This window comes from Oenanthe melanoleuca, chromosome 1 (assembly GCF_029582105.1).
Source record: "Oenanthe melanoleuca isolate GR-GAL-2019-014 chromosome 1, OMel1.0, whole genome shotgun sequence".
In the NCBI taxonomy this organism is placed as follows: domain Eukaryota; kingdom Metazoa; phylum Chordata; class Aves; order Passeriformes; family Muscicapidae; genus Oenanthe; species Oenanthe melanoleuca.
Genome location: NC_079333.1, coordinates 4,384,180 through 4,400,024, shown reverse-complemented (window position 1 = coordinate 4,400,024; position 15,845 = coordinate 4,384,180). Strand labels below are relative to the sequence as shown.

Genomic DNA, 15,845 nt, shown 5'->3' with positions numbered 1-15,845 from the left:
TGATTTGTGGGTTTTCAGTCTCAGAGTTTTGGCTTACCAGCCACTCAAGGTACTTGCTGCTGCTGAACAGTTCTTCACTGAATTGTCAGAAATGAGAAGGTGTTAGTATAATAAGGAAAAATATGTTATCTCATGCTGTCTTACAGATATTTTATAGGTATTTTGATTTTTGATTATGCCTAACTCTAGTCTTGTATAAAGTGCCATTTCAAATCTGCTTTTTAATATTAATTAAGCTCACAAACTCAGAACTGTTTACAGATTCAGGAGATTCTGAGGTGACACTAATGGGTGCAGAACTAGTCAAAGATCTCAAATAGATACAGGTAAAATTTCTTGACAGGAACAAAGTAGAACAGATGTGAAAACTTAAAATTACTTTGAGAGTGATCTTTTTAATTTTATTGTTCCCCCCATATCTACACTGTCAAAATTTACATTTTTTATTCCAGTTTAATTATTCAGGTATGAAAATATCAGATAATATGCTAAACCTTTCTGGATGAGATAGGTACTTGGGAAGTCTCTTGCAGGAAAAGAAAGTAAGATATACAGATATTTAAAGAAATTTACACACAAATAGATTTCACTGAACTGGTGTTACATTATTTCACATATAAAATACAGAAATATACTTTAATCCATTTTTTTACCTTAGGTATTGTATCAACCATTGTTGTTGGTTTTCCCTTCTAAAATTCAGCCTATCTTTTTATACTATATGTTGGCATATCCTTACTCATATTCCCTTGTAAACTTCCCTCATTTTAACCTCCTAAGTGTCTATAAATGGCCATTTAGAAAGAAAATAATTTATATACTCTGTAAACATATGTGGTGATTTTAGAAGAGGAACTGAAAACTCTTTATCCTCCTAGTTCTGCTGGCTCATGGGCACCTTGCTTCTCCCCTTTGGGATCACTAATTTCTACAGTAATTAGCTGAATGAAGGAGAATCAGCAGGAAGGGATTGGATGAGGTGGCAGCTTTTTCTGAGCCAGTTTGAAAATGTTATTTCTACCAGGGGAGGTCCATTTCCAGCTAACAAGCCAGAGAAGCTTGGGAAGAACACAGTGCATGCCACTAAAAATTTTAAAAGCAATAGAGCAAATAAACCCAATTAGTGTTGTTTGTAATAGGTAATTAATTATGTAGGTTTGAAAAATTTGATATTATGATATACATTATATTTAAAATTCTTTATGTACATATAGACAAATATTATATAACCACAACATGTTCACCATATCTTGGTCCATAATCTGAGGAATTATATACAACACTTACGGATGAGCAGTGTGCACTACAAAATATAGGATGTGATGGTAGAAAATTTTGTCAGCTGTAAGTACCTGTCACTGTCTTATGCAACTCTTGAGTTTTTGTTAGATCTCCTTGGCACAGTATGGACAGTTCTTCCCTTTTTACCTTATTGTAGGTTTTAGGGAATTTTTTTTTTTTCCTTTTCAGAGCTGATTCATTTGTCTCCTCTGGAGATTTCAATCATTGTCCTACTAAGAGTTAGCCCAACACATCTTTCCCTCACTCTCAAAAAATAATTATAGTACCATTATAAAAAAGAAACTATATTTGCCATTTATTCAGGAAAGATTCATTACAATTGGTGAATAAGGGTATTCTGGAAGAAAACTCTTTAATGGAATACAGAGTTCTTCAACCATGTGCAAATGCCACTAGTGTCTCTATTTCTGGTACTTTTCCTAGAAGATGCATTGGAAGACAGAATTTTTATTATGATTACCTAAAGAAATGTTAGACTGGCTTAGTGGTAAGTCTTGCTTTCCACTCTCTGAAGGAATATTCCAAAACAGAGTGAGCCCATGACAGGGTAGTTACAGATATCCTGTGTTTGTAAGAGATTTCTGAGCTGCCAGAATGTGTCCCACAGAACTATTCCATCAGTTGAGGTAAAACAGTTCAATAAATGCTGCAGTTTACAACAGCTGGAACTGAAGAACTGCTCATCAATACAAGGTCAAGAATGTTCTGTGCTGCTGTACCTTGGTGGCTGATGTGGTCCCTTGGGGTCATTCTGACATGGAAATTGCTGTGGGTAATGCAGTCTCACTAGACACTTCCACAGTCCCAGCTATTCCTCATGGTAAATCTCAGCTGATTCTGGATAAAGGGAGTCTGTTTGTTACTTATGACCCATCTTTGGATCCTGCAGGAATCATTGAAAAAAGAAAGTTAATGAAGCCCTGTGTTAGGCTCATCATATAAAAATGGCAAATGGATAGTTAGTCTTAGGTGATGTAAAAATCAAAGTACTGCAGTCTATGAGTTCTGTGTCAGAATAATTCAAGTAATATCTAATACAATATTGGACCCAGAATGTTTGGCTAGAACAACTAATTAATCTGAATTTATGGTTGAGTACACTATTTGCAAGTAAAGGATTGCTTTATGGTGTCTGATGTCCTGAAGCATGGCATGTTTCTAAGCTTTCATTGGATAGACACTGGACTTCAGTTCACGGGAAACAAAAAGGGTAAATTTTGTTCAAGAAAAATTTAAATGACATGGCTCAATTCTCTTTCTTTCACCTCATGGCATCCTGTTGTTTCTCAGTAATTCCAATGTGCAAACACCTCATGAGTAAATTCTAAACCTTCTGCTGTGCCTTGTTGAGTTTTAACACCATGAACATCATCCTCTCTGTTTCACAGGTTTGGCAAAACGACTGGATACAGTTAAGGCATGAGATTCACCTGACCAAGCACTGATGCCTGAATGGATGGGCTATCACTGAATGCAGAGAAACAGGTAAGAATCATGTCTTTATGACATACACATTATAACATCTCTTTTCTGTTGCTTGCATATTGCACACACTTTATTTTGTGAACTTTCAATGGGTACTTTTAGTCACAGAGCTCTGTAATGTGGGCCAGATTCTCAAAAACAGCCTGTTAAATTTGCTTAAACTTATTAAATATAAACTCCAGTTGCACACTGCAATATGCAGGATAATTAGAGCTAATTTTCTCCTGAAGAAAGAATTTCCTGTAACAAAGAAAGTTACTCTAATTTCACATATGCATTTGTGGCCTGTACAGAATTAAGCTCACTTTTGAAAAATAACACCTTTTAGGGTTGTTTATTGTTTTGTTTTTAAATTTTAAAAGTATGAAAAAAATCCCCAAACTAAAGCAAAAACAGACTAGGAATCAGCACAAGAGCAAATAAAATATTTCCAAAATTGGAGAAAATGTAAATTTCATCAAGATAACTATTAGAAAAGTGTCATACTGCACCACAACAACAATAACAGAAAAACAAGCTGTATAAATCCACAAAATCCTGGATTTACAATGTTATTAACAAATGTGCTCACTCAAAGAATCCCTTGTTCTTTCCTTTCTGGTTACCCAAACTCTTGTTTATATAAAAAATATATCTGATTAATAAATGTTTTTACTTATAATTTTTTCTATTGAAAAAATATTTTCAGTAGTGTGATAAATTTAGAAATTAATTTTCATGAAATATATCCAGGTTGTTTGCATGTTACAATGTGAATTCTGCATCCTCACTACCAGGAACAAAAAAAAACTGGCAAAAGACAATCTGCAAGTGCACATACATGGTTTGGGTCAGCTATGAATGATTTTGAAACCCCATTAGCAAATAACAGACTCATACCTCCTCAGTAATGGATTTAATTGTGAGAAGGGCTCATTCCACAGATGTCCTATTGTTGGCCGTGGAAGTGATGATAGGCAAAATGGATAATAAAGTGATGAAGCAAAATCCATTTTGAAATTACTCTGTGGTGTGTTGGTATTTTTAGAAAGGCTTCAGGTAAGTATGGTTTTCTTTCTGTAAGAGCACCTCTACCAAAAAAATTATTCAGATGTGGAATTCAGGCAGAATTTTTCAAGTGACAGTCAAAGAAAGGAATAAATTGGTTTTTTCCCACTGAAGGGCTGTGATCCTGCAAAACTCATGTCCTTGTGCCAAACTGATGAGTTCAGTGGGAATACTCCTGCTGATAAAATTACCTTTGGAGCTACAATAGGACTGAAGCTGCCCTTCTTTAAACAAGATCAAATTGGCATTGTAGAACACCAGTGACTCCTGATCTTTAGAAAACTTCCTCAGTTACATCTGCCCTCTTTTTTCTTAATGAAAGAAAGAAAAATTTACTTAGTGTGTTACTGTTATCTCACCTAAATGAATGCAGTTATTCCAACATAAATTGACAATAGTGAATCAGGCCTCATGTGTCTTACTCTGTGATCTGGTTGATAATGCTTTTCTGAGTTGTTTTCTGATTTTCATTCTTTGTCACTAATATGCAATGGCAGCCTTTCCCAAGACTTAGGAAATACCTTGTGATTTACAAGCTGTAAATGAAGCAGTAAATACCATCATGATTACACAAAGTAGTTAGTTCCTTTTGATATACACATAGATTATACTAATTACCCAAATGCACGTTGAACAGAAGAGCTGTAATGCTTGAGTATATTGGAATGCCACAGAACTCAAAATACCCTCCAAACGACACAGAATGAAGAGAAGCATCTGCACAGGGTTACATGTGACATGCATTGTAGATCTGTAGTCCTGCCCCTGCTCCCAGGAGTGCATATCCCATGCAAAAGTTTGGAAATGTAGCCCAGCACGTCTGTGTCAGTTGTCTGAACAAAACATGGAAGCTGGAAGTCTTAGAGAGGTACAAATATGATGTTAGGCCTTTGCTGACGTTTTCTTGCATGTAAATATGGCTATTGAAGGGTTCTAAAGGTAATACCTCGGTGTCCTTTAGAGATCTGGCCTGGAATGACCAGAGCTCCGTTTCAGCAGAGTTAGAAGTAGACTCAAGGCAACATGTTAGCACACTGCTGTCCTGCATCTCCTTTTCTGCCTTGGTCACTGCATCCTGCAGCCTGTAACTTCCAGCAGCAGCAGGGCTGCACCCCTGCCCTTGGCTGGAGGAGGAGATGGCCAAGCCTGCTCTCATGGGAATGATCCCATCACCCCACCCATGGCTGGCCCTGAGCTCTGCTGCTGCTGCTGGAGATGATTCCCTATCCAACAGCAGAGACTTGTGTGTTTGAAATAGAAAGGTATGTCCACAACAGAGCTGATAACTGTGTTTTACATGTGGTCATGGGAATGCTACAACCATTTTTTTCTGTAGTAGAAGCAAATGCTGAGTATTACATTAAAAAAAAAACAAAAACAAAAACAAAAAGGGTTATAGGGTGGGGAGTAATCCCAAGGATAAAAAACTTTTCCATCCTAATCTAAAATCTAAAGCATAAAAAGTGTCGAGTGCTAAAGTAATTGAAAATCAAGAACCTTCCTTAAGATTTCAGACAGATTACTCTCACAATGCTTCCAATTATTCACACAATGAAAACTTGCTACATAAACTCATCAGTCATTTCTGCAAACAATACTAATGTTTTGAGGCACCAGCTTACCAGCATTCAAATTATTAGAAAGTAATATAATGATAGGACACATATATTTGCATTTAATTAAGAAATAAAATAAATATTTATGTTAAACTTCTTTTTGATTGCACATTTGGTGTTGGAAGTTACATGGTCACAGAACATGAAAGAAGTCAAATACTTTTTGATCTACCAGCAAATTCTAAATACATCGATAAAGAAGCCACACCAGGCCAAATAGATTACTACTTTCAAGTAAGTCCATGAAAGTTTCCCAAATACTGTTATACAAAGTTACACATCCATGCTGAGTTATTCATCAATGTGTAGCAAGAGTCTTGCAGTAGGCCAAGGATTTTATCGGCAGAGAACTGGTGGAGGAGCTGTGCAGTGTGATTAAAAATTCCAGTTTGGAAGCATTAACATAGAAGTACTTGTATAGTCTGAACTGAAGACTGCAGTTCTCGAAGTTGGGAAGAGCAGAAGGGAAGAATGAGAATATTTTTCCATTTTAGAAATGCTGAGGCACAAAACACAGTTGCTTCTATTACTTTCATACATGAAATCCTTTCTCCTGTATGTGCATCATGTGTAACCGCAAAGTCTGTAAACTGCTGACTATTCGTCTCTGGTGTCCAATGAGTGCAACTCCAATTCTTCTAATGTCACTGCAAGATAAAAAGTTTCATCTTGGATGCAAATATAATAAAGCCTCTGGTGTACAAAATAATGTAATTATATGATGTCTTCTTCTTCAGAATAGTTTACCTTCCTGGCCATGGCATATAAAGGAAGCTGCAAATATTCAATTTTTCTGCATCTGTCAATTTTAGGTTTTTTAAGAACAGTCACTTAAGAAAAATAATATAATAACAAATGTACTTAGAGCACTGGTGCTTTTTGATACCTGTGGTACTAATGGTCAATTAATCTTTCCAAATCTCAAGGACTAATCAGAGAGCTGAGTTTAATAGCTCATTTTTAGTAATATGATTGTAGCAACCATTTCCCACTCATACTTGAAAAGGCTTGGGGCTTATACACTCAGTATTGCAGTTCTGAGGCAAAAAAAAAACCCCAGAGGTCCTTCTTATGATTTGGAGAATGGTAGTGAGGCAGTGAGAGATGGTCTAAAGATAAAATTAGCAGTGAATCTTCCAGACAGACCCTGATTTCCCTCCCAGTTTCCCTTCATCTCGTCTGGCCCTGCACCTCAGAGTGGGGAGTGCTTGTCACTCGCAGGGCTCAACTCTTTGGGAGGTATGAAGTCAACAACCATCAGAGTTCAGCACAATCCACCAACTTAGTTTTTTTATAATCATCCCCAGTTGCAAGATCTGAGAAAGATCACAGAGGTGCTGAGGACAGGAAACTTAAGATATGCCAGACAGTTCCAGGTATCTGCCTCTGTATCCTCAGCTGAGGAACCACTGGAAAGCTTGCAACTAGTATGTGCTTAGGCATAACATTCTCGTGGGGCATGATGCACAACACTTGAGGTCAGCAAAAGCTAAAAGGAGTCAATGGGAAGAATCAAGCTTCACAGTGGAGAGTGATCTTAGAAATACAAGACCAATGCTTAGCATTTGTCAAGGAAGACCTGATAAGCACAGAAAGAAGCCAGCAGGTCTTGTGTAACACAAATTGTTTGAAGAGAGAGGGAATCTTTCAAAAAGTTGAAATGGTATCTAAAGAAAGTAGAAAGGATGATAACCTTGGACTAGCTGTAAGAGCACAGTAAGGCAGACTAAAAAGGAACTTGCAGAACAAACAGAAAAAAAACCAAACAAACAAAAAATAAAATAGAAAAAATCCTCATTTAATAAATCTTTTTGCAAACTCACAAGGTACAAGAAACCTGTCATACAATGTGTAGAGTCTAATGATGATTTGGGCATGAAAGAGCAGTGAAAGAGTGGCCATTGTTGTAAGACTTAACCACTTGAGTTGACATTCACTGTGGAACAAATTGAAATTACTCCCGTGCCAGATCCTTTCTGGGGGACTTGCCAGAGTATCTGCTTGAAGTGACTGCAGGAGAGGTTATAGGACAAACTGAAAAACGAGCAACAACCCATGTCCAGACAAGATGGTATTTAGGCAAAAGTTCCAAAAGAAAGTGAAGAGGAAATAACAGACTTACTGTCAGGGTTGTGGGAGAGGGAGTTACCAGCTGTGCTCCATATGTTAAAAAATTTCTTGGTGCCTGAATTATCGAGCATGGTGCCAGACAAAATATTTCCAGGGAAGATCTGGGGAACCACCAGACCTGGCAGTCTGTGATCATTACAGGGCTTAAGAGAAACTACAGGAAAGTATAAAATTACTGGATGCTTGGATAAATGAGCTACTTGAGTCACCATGGCTTTTGCAAATAAAAGTTCTGTTTTATAAAATTGTTTCCAGTGGATGGAGATGATCCATTTGATACACCTCACTTGGATTTCCGAAAGCTTTAGAGAAGATTCCTCACAAAAGCTTTATAATGAAAATGTGGAGCAACTTCTGTGTAATATGGCTATAACATAATATGTGGCATAATGTGATCTTTGTATGACTAAATAACTGGTTTAAAGACAAGAGACTATCAGTAAATTGTCAGGTTTTACAATGTAGTTATTGATATAAATCTGCAGGGACCTCTACTGGGATAATGTTGAACATTATCATTCAACAAATCAGGAAATGGTCTGGGAAAACAGGTGAGCAAGAGGTGGAAAACTCAGCTGGTGAGGCTGAATTGTTCAGGGTAGGAAGGGAAAAGGGCAGCTGTGCAGAGCTTTGGAAGGCTCTCACAAGACTAAGTGACTATGTCATAATGCAGTAGATGGAATTCAGTGTACGTGAATATGAAGTGATGCACGTGGGAGAAAATCAGTCCTAACTTTACATGTAAAATTATTAAATCTTAACTGACACTATCATTAATACAGGCAGTCTCAGCATCAAATAAAAGATTTGGGAAGGGAATAGAGAGCAAAACAGATGCCATCATCATGCTACCATATGAACCCATAGTTTGCCCAAACACTTCTATATTGAGTGCAGGATTTCCATTTAAAAAACCAGCAGGGTGGTGTCAGAGATAGCTGGAAAAGCTTCCTCACGAGGACTGATGAGGACTTAATGATATTCATATTGAAGTAAGGAAATATTTTTGGCCCTGACTTCAGTGGTCTAGATCAAAACTGATTCCCCAGGAAATATGCTCATCCCTGGCCTTTGGTTGTGTTTGGTGTGATCAGAGAGTGGATCTATCAATTCTGGGTCTCTCCATCATACATTTCTCTTGCGTTGTTTTGGTAAATAACTGTATTTGTCTTTTGTTAGCTGAGGCAGGAAAGGAAATGAAAGCACTGTTTCATACTCCATAACATTTGTGTGTTTGCAGCATCCAAATTCAGATGAATTAGTCACAATTATAACAGATTATATACTTACTCAATAGTCATTCTTGAAACCATATCCAAAGTTGTGAAACCTGCTGCCATGAAGTTATTTTTATACTGACCCATTTTTATGGAATCCAGCCAGTCACTGACTGAAACAAACAAAGGATATTCTGGAACTTCACCAGGTGAATCTGGCATTCTGTAAACAAAGAAAAAGAATTGCAAAGGTTAGCAAACAATACAAAATATGACACCCAATTTACCCTGGTAGACATAGCTTTTACTAAAAGGCAGAGGGAATGAGAGAGGAGTCTGAGCTGTAAAGGTGAGACCTTAACTGAGGATCTCTTTAACCTATTGTCCAAAATTTATAAATCACATCAGTCTGCCAGGCTGCACTACTTAAACAATGCATTTTAATAAAGAACTGCAGCTCAGTAACACACTGAGGATAAGGCCTCTCGCAGTGCTCTTATTTTTGTTCCACAGAATGTTTCCTTGCAGATTGACATATCCAGGATTATAATAATTTGTTAGTACAGTAATCAAGGTAGACAACAAGAAAAATTTAGCATAAGATGCAATTAAAAAAATTAAATTAGATTATTTTTACATTTATCTACAACCACCCCACCCCAGATGGCTCCTCATTGTGATACCATTATGCTACAGGAACAATTTGATTTCAGTACTCAAAAGCTAAAACTCACCCTTAAAAAAAGCAAAAAGAATAAAATGTGATGTCTTTGCTGTTACATAGAATTACATAGAGTAGCAAATAAAATGGAAGGACCTAATTTAGTCACATTTCTTTTTGAGTTCTTTCCCCTAACATTATCTCAACTGAAAGAGAAAGACTGAAAAAAATTTCCAGTTTTGGGATATTGATTTTGTTTTCTGTTGTGTGCCACACTTAGGAGGGCTCATAACTTCCACTGGCTTTATGCATGTTGTGTAGAGAAACAGTATGAACAAAATGCAGAAAATGAACACTGCTGTTTGTAAAAGCTTGATGATAGTCTTTAGGAGAAAGACACAATTTATTGAAAATGAAAATTTAGACAGCAAAAGCCAGCCAACATGAACTGATGGAACATGGCTTAATGTGTAACATAGGAAGCAACACAGCCTCATGTCTTAATGTACCAAGTTTCACCCACACATATTCAAATACAGTAAGTACAGTGATTTTCATTCATCCTATCAAAATGATAGAGGCAGAAGCTGAAGGACAGGAGCACACTGTTAAGTACAAACTGTAATTAAAGACCTACCATGGTCCCTTCCCATCTGAATTACTCTATGATTCCATAGAATAAGGTTACCCAACAACTGCATCAAGCATTCTCAGATGAATGGAAAAACCTTTCCCAAGCAGGTGAAGTCAATCATAGTTCAATAAAGCATAAGTTTTTTAGACCCTAAGTTTTGATTTAAAATAAAAAGATATAAAAATACATTACTCTGATGCTAAATAAGTGATCCAGGTACAAATAGCAAGTAATATATATATTTATATGCATATACACATAAAGGATGCTAACTCTAGGGAATGGATATTTAATCCAACAAGTCTCCCTAGTCGGTGTTGATGAAATGACTGCAGCCCTCACTCCAGGTTTTCCTACAAACTTCTCTTTCCCACAGCAAGGTACCAGCCCCAATTTTGCCTTGTTGCTCAGCTCTTCTCAAAAACATTTAAAGGTTCTCAGCAAACCCTACTTGGGGTTTGAGAACCCCTTAAAAGCCCAGGGGGTCTCCATGAAAGCACCTTTATCTTAAGGTGACTCTTACTGACTGAAGAGAGTGAGGCCACCTGGACCTGCACTGATTTTGGCTGATGTGCAGGGACAGCTTGGATCAATAATACTGACAAATACAAATACTGACAAATTCTTCCACTGCAGCCTTGCTCATCCTGTGGCTGCATTCATTTCTGAAATATTATTAATGAAAAAAGAAACAAAAAACCTGGGCAACACTATCAAGAATTTGTTTGTGGGATGGTAACAGCATAATCTCTTATTTGGTCACTGCTGCCATTCTGCTGCAGACAAATAAAGATTTAGCAAGCCAAGACACAGCTACTTCCTGCAGGATATTACTCCAAGGCAATTCAGAAATTTCTTGAGCACTGTCAGATGGAGACAGGCTGTTGAATGGAGAAAGAAAAAAATTAAAGAGAAAACAAGCACATAGGAAAAACACACACACACACACACACACACACACACACACACACACAAAAAAAAAAAAAGAACAAAGAGATTCACAAAGATTAAGGATAGATAGTGCACAAACAGAACTCAGACAAAAATAATAATAAAAAGTCTAATCTGCATGGCTGAGAAAAAAAACTCCTTGTACAATGGTGTATTAACAATAAAACAAACCTTTAAAGGGGCTTAAATTCTTTGAACCTGCATGACTTTAGGAACTCAAAACTGTGTGGTTCTCCCACCCCTGCTTAATGTCCTAAACATAATGATAGGCACTATGTGTTATGAAAAAATGAAATGTTCCAAGAAGAGTCTTACACAAGTACATCCTCCACTAGGGTATGAAGGGTGCTGGGGTTGCGGATCAGCTTGTCCAGGAAGTTGACAATGTCACTGAATTTGGGACGGTGGTTCCTCTCCTTCTGCCAGCAGTGAAGCATGAGCTGGTGGAGAGAAGCTGGGCAGCCCATGGGAGCTGGAAGCCTGTAGCCCTCTTCAATGGACAGAATGACCTGCAGAAATACAATCTGTATGATTACCAGCCATTGACAGGATGGTGCAACACTGACAATTAGAAACCAGGGATGATAAATTATCAATGGCACATCCACCCTCACTTTTTGCATTGCTGGGGCTTCACTTGGGGAATCAGGACGGGCAGGGGTGTGACCAGAGGAGACAGAAAATATTTTGAAGGCATATGAAACACAGTAGCAACTTTTTTAGGGTCATCCCCTGCAAACAGCTAAGCAAGCAGGAGGGGAATAAAGAACTCATCAATACCACCATCATTTTCATCCACTTCAGGGGGCCACAAATCACCTGGTGTGGGCACTGCTTCCCACCATGCTCTAACATTTGCATTCTGACAAAGTGTTTGTGTGTGGCAATACTCCAATACAATCAAGCACCACAAATACACATTGTGGCACCTGACAAATTTATGTATTCACATGTTTCTGCTGATCAGAGTATTATTAATTTTAGCAATGTCCCCCACACCAAGTTACAGCAATGTTATTTTGCAGTCTCCCTCAGAAACCTGGATGTCTGAGATGTTTATGACTAAACAAAAGTTGATAAAATTATAGTATTACCCTAAAGTGAGTGAGACCTTCAGATTCAACAGATACAGAAAACGTGTTTGGTAAGGATTCAGAAAGAAACAGATCTGCTGCCACAGGTAAATCACATGTATGAAAAATTACAGTTCATCTGAGTTGAAGTAGTTAAGGTCCATGGAAATCTTCATGGATTCATAACAGCTTACATGGATTCAGGCAATGTAAGATTTAAAAAAACAGAAGGAAAGGTCAGGAGGTTCTGCAGTGAGTGGTGATAGCAGTGGAGATGATACACATTACATAGGATTTTTTTCTTTTATAAAAAGCTAGTTAGTAGCTGATCAAAAACGAAGCTAGGAAAAAGACCAGCCTTACCACACATGCATAACCCTCCCACATAAAAATCCAGCCAATGCTAAATGCTTTCTAATGTACAAATGACTGCACACAATATTTATAACCACACAGTGCACTTAGGAGGAACATACCTGCTGCATTGACACCCACAGTGCTGCAAGGAGACATTTATCATTTGCACACAGATGTATGTACATGCTGCAGATGTATTAATGCAGCTGGAGGGGGTTACATTAAACTGTTTACAGCAAATCAGTGTTTTACAGCACCAGCTCTGGCTTCAATATATTCAATCTTATTATCCTGGAATATATCCCTGTTCTCTATTTGAATTCTGAATGAATGCTGGCTCTGCTCAGCAGTGCCTAATGCTTATCTGCAAGCATTATGTAAATAAAATAAGAGTAAGGAAGCCACATTAGGACCTGAGCTCCCCTTGATGGCATGGCCAAAAATGGGACAATTCTTCTGTAGCTGCACACAGCTGCTTGTCTGTTTTATAAAACACAGGTGACCTGGTCCTGTAATGTACATGCTGCTGTTACAGGAAAAAAATGCCATCATCACATTGCCAGGGAAATATTTCCTTCAGAACATTCCCTCTCAATGATGAAAATGCCCCTGCGGACTCAGGGTGGGCAAAACTCAACCATGTGCAGGGAATTTTATTCACACTTATTTTTACATTTATTATTCATGTATTTCAAGCAGTTTTCAGAAGTGGATTCATAAAATACTCCTGGCAGAGAGGGGCAGATCTTAGTTGGTACTGGCCACTGCAGAGGCCATCCTTAGCAGTCCAGAAATGTAGAGACTATAATTTTTATATTTAACTGTGACTGTTGCAAATGTGGAATTTATGAAATGTATTTTCTTTTAAAGGCAACAGGAAAGCTGTTCTGCTTTTATAAGACAGATAGCATTTGCTCAACATAACAATAGAGGGCTGATGAGGTTTTGCTGAAATAATTTATTCAGGAAAAACCCAAAAGCAACCATAATTTTCCAGACATATTTTCTCTGCCACGCTCATTTTAACGTATCTCTGAAAATGAAGTCACAGTGCATTTTGTTTCCTCTCTTGTTCAAAAGGAACATTTCAGTATGAAGAGAAATGCCAGCTGGTACTGGGATAATTATAATTTCTCATTAATACCAGCACATTTTTAAAATAAACTGGAAATATTGCCTCATTAGTATCCCTTGTGAGGCAAGTATTATTTTTAGTCTAAGAAGTAAGAGTAAAGATGTGATGTCTCATACTGCAATGGGAATCAAGTCTCAAAGGAAGAATTAGAGCATTTTAGCATTTATATATTTATTTTAGCTCTTGCTCTGCCACATGCATAGCACCCATCTCTCTTCAGAGAAATCAGATATCCATGCACCTAAAAGGGAAGAAGTATTAAGTTTTTCTTAGTAATATAAAATTCTATATTATAAAACATGTAAAGATTTTATATGTTGACTCCTCTCCAAAGCCTTTTTCTCTTGTCAGTTTAGGGCTGATGAAGCACCACATCAATCATGAAATCTGCATCTACAGGAAGGATACAGCAACAGCTTGTTTGATGTTAGACATAGCTGTGAAGTTTGAATATTTAGAGAGTTAATATTAAATATTGGCTATGATTGTCTGAACAGTATTTTATGGACTTCTATACAAAATTTATACACGTTCAATTTCAAAATAATTGGCAATTGGCAAAAATGCCATCTGAAAATGAAGCTGTAATCTTCCTGATAGTTTCATTATTAATAGTAACAGAGATTCTTGCTTTCAAAAGTTAACTGACAGCTTTTTTAATGAGACTGAGACAGAAGAGAGTCCAGAGGGACATTGTCCCTGTGTCCTCCTGACATCTGAAAAATCTGCCAGGAGGGAGAGGCAGCTGCTCCTGCCTCATGGTACAGAGCCAATCCCAGGCGCCTGCCAAGTGTTTTGATATCTGAGTTGAAAGAACTATATTAGGATAAGTTGGTTTTTTTCAGTATTACAAGAAACTTTCAAGAGTGTAAGTAGTTTTATTTTGTTTGCTACAGTAGTTTCCTTGCATACCAATTACAACCCATTAAATATTCTTTTCATTTTTTCCCTTCTTTTTGAATACTGCAGCTCTGCAACATGCATTAATTTATATGGTGGCCTCTAACAGGTGTCCCAGTAGACTTCACTCACAGCTGGTCTACAAACCAAATGCATGGAATATAAATCTTCCTTCTCTCACATGAGCATTAGCAAGCCAGACTCTTAGCACAATCTGTTCATCAGTACACTAGTTTCCTTGGAAAGTTCAGTATCTTGGCTAATGTTTATTAATTAAGCAATAAGACACGACAGACTGTGCAGCAGCCCTAATTAATGGACACCTCTGGTGCCTGCCACACATCTAAGAAGTGCATTAATCAGCAGCAACACAGTTTGGAAGTGACTTACCACAATAATAAAATGGTTATTTACTTAAACAAGAGCATTTCTCAAACTTAGCAACGTTTTTAAGCCTCTGCATTATGCCGTGTATAGTACTAATTTTATGAGAAGCATTTTGCAACTGAGTTTCCTTAAGTTCAGCTTCCACATCCTTGCTGAGGAATATAAATAGAGGATTTGCAGAGGTGTTGAGTCATTCTGGATACCTGTGAGCAGCTGTACTCTCTGAACACCAGACTGGGTTTATTTAGGTGGCAGATACCAGTTTAAAACTTCTCACATCAGCTGCCTCCATCCCTTACTTAGCCATGGTCTAAAAAAGTGAGTTAATTTCCCACAGTTGTGTAATTAGAAAAGCAATGGGTAAGATGGAATGGGAAAAAAACCCCCAAACTCAAAAACCAGACCTGGCTCTGCAGACTTTATACTTGTAAACTTTTGGTGATCTACCAAAACCCACCCAATTCAAGAAATATGTTAATTGCTATCTAGAGAAGAGCTTTATGATGATCCAAACTCAGTAAGTGTTTTAATGGCAGTGTTAGCAGACATTTTGATGTAGCAGAACCTCTGAATATACCTATTCAAGACCTTATTAACTGTAGCTTGTATCCTGTGCCTTTTATGAATCTGTTTAGTGCACATCCCTCTCTGTTGTTTTCCCTGCCATCTGTACAGTACCACTGACCTTTAAAAGTCCTATTATTTCTGCAAAATAAGCTCATATGAATTCAGGGCAATTTATTGCACTAAAAGAACAATTCCAGTATTAAGTAAAATAAGCTTTACATTACGTCTAATAACCTGAAATTTCCCAATGACACTTGAAGTCACTAAATGTATGTAGAAGGTCACAGGTGCTCACTGCTCACATTCTGGCACTGAAAGCCTGTGGGTAGGAGAAAAGGAGTCCTTTGTGCTGGGAACTGCTGAACTGCAGGGAAAGCCCCCAG

General features: G+C 37.5%; 1 protein-coding gene across 2 annotated transcripts in view; it reads right to left on the bottom strand.

The window, feature by feature from the left end:
• Positions 1-5,483: 5,483 nt before the first annotated feature.
• LOC130257195 (ephrin type-A receptor 6) overlaps positions 5,484-15,845 on the bottom strand; it is a 271,650-nt gene continuing 261,288 nt past the window's right edge. The window contains exons 14-16 of one of the 2 annotated variants that reach the window (XM_056499489.1): positions 11,359-11,552; positions 8,871-9,020; positions 5,484-6,097 (exon numbers count right to left, since the gene is read on the bottom strand). In XM_056499489.1, the coding sequence (XP_056355464.1) occupies positions 5,983-6,097; positions 8,871-9,020; positions 11,359-11,552 (459 nt within the window). In that variant the 3' untranslated portion in view covers positions 5,484-5,982. The remainder of the gene's footprint in view (positions 6,098-8,870; positions 9,021-11,358; positions 11,553-15,845) is intronic. The other variant, XM_056499481.1, reaches the window with a different exon arrangement.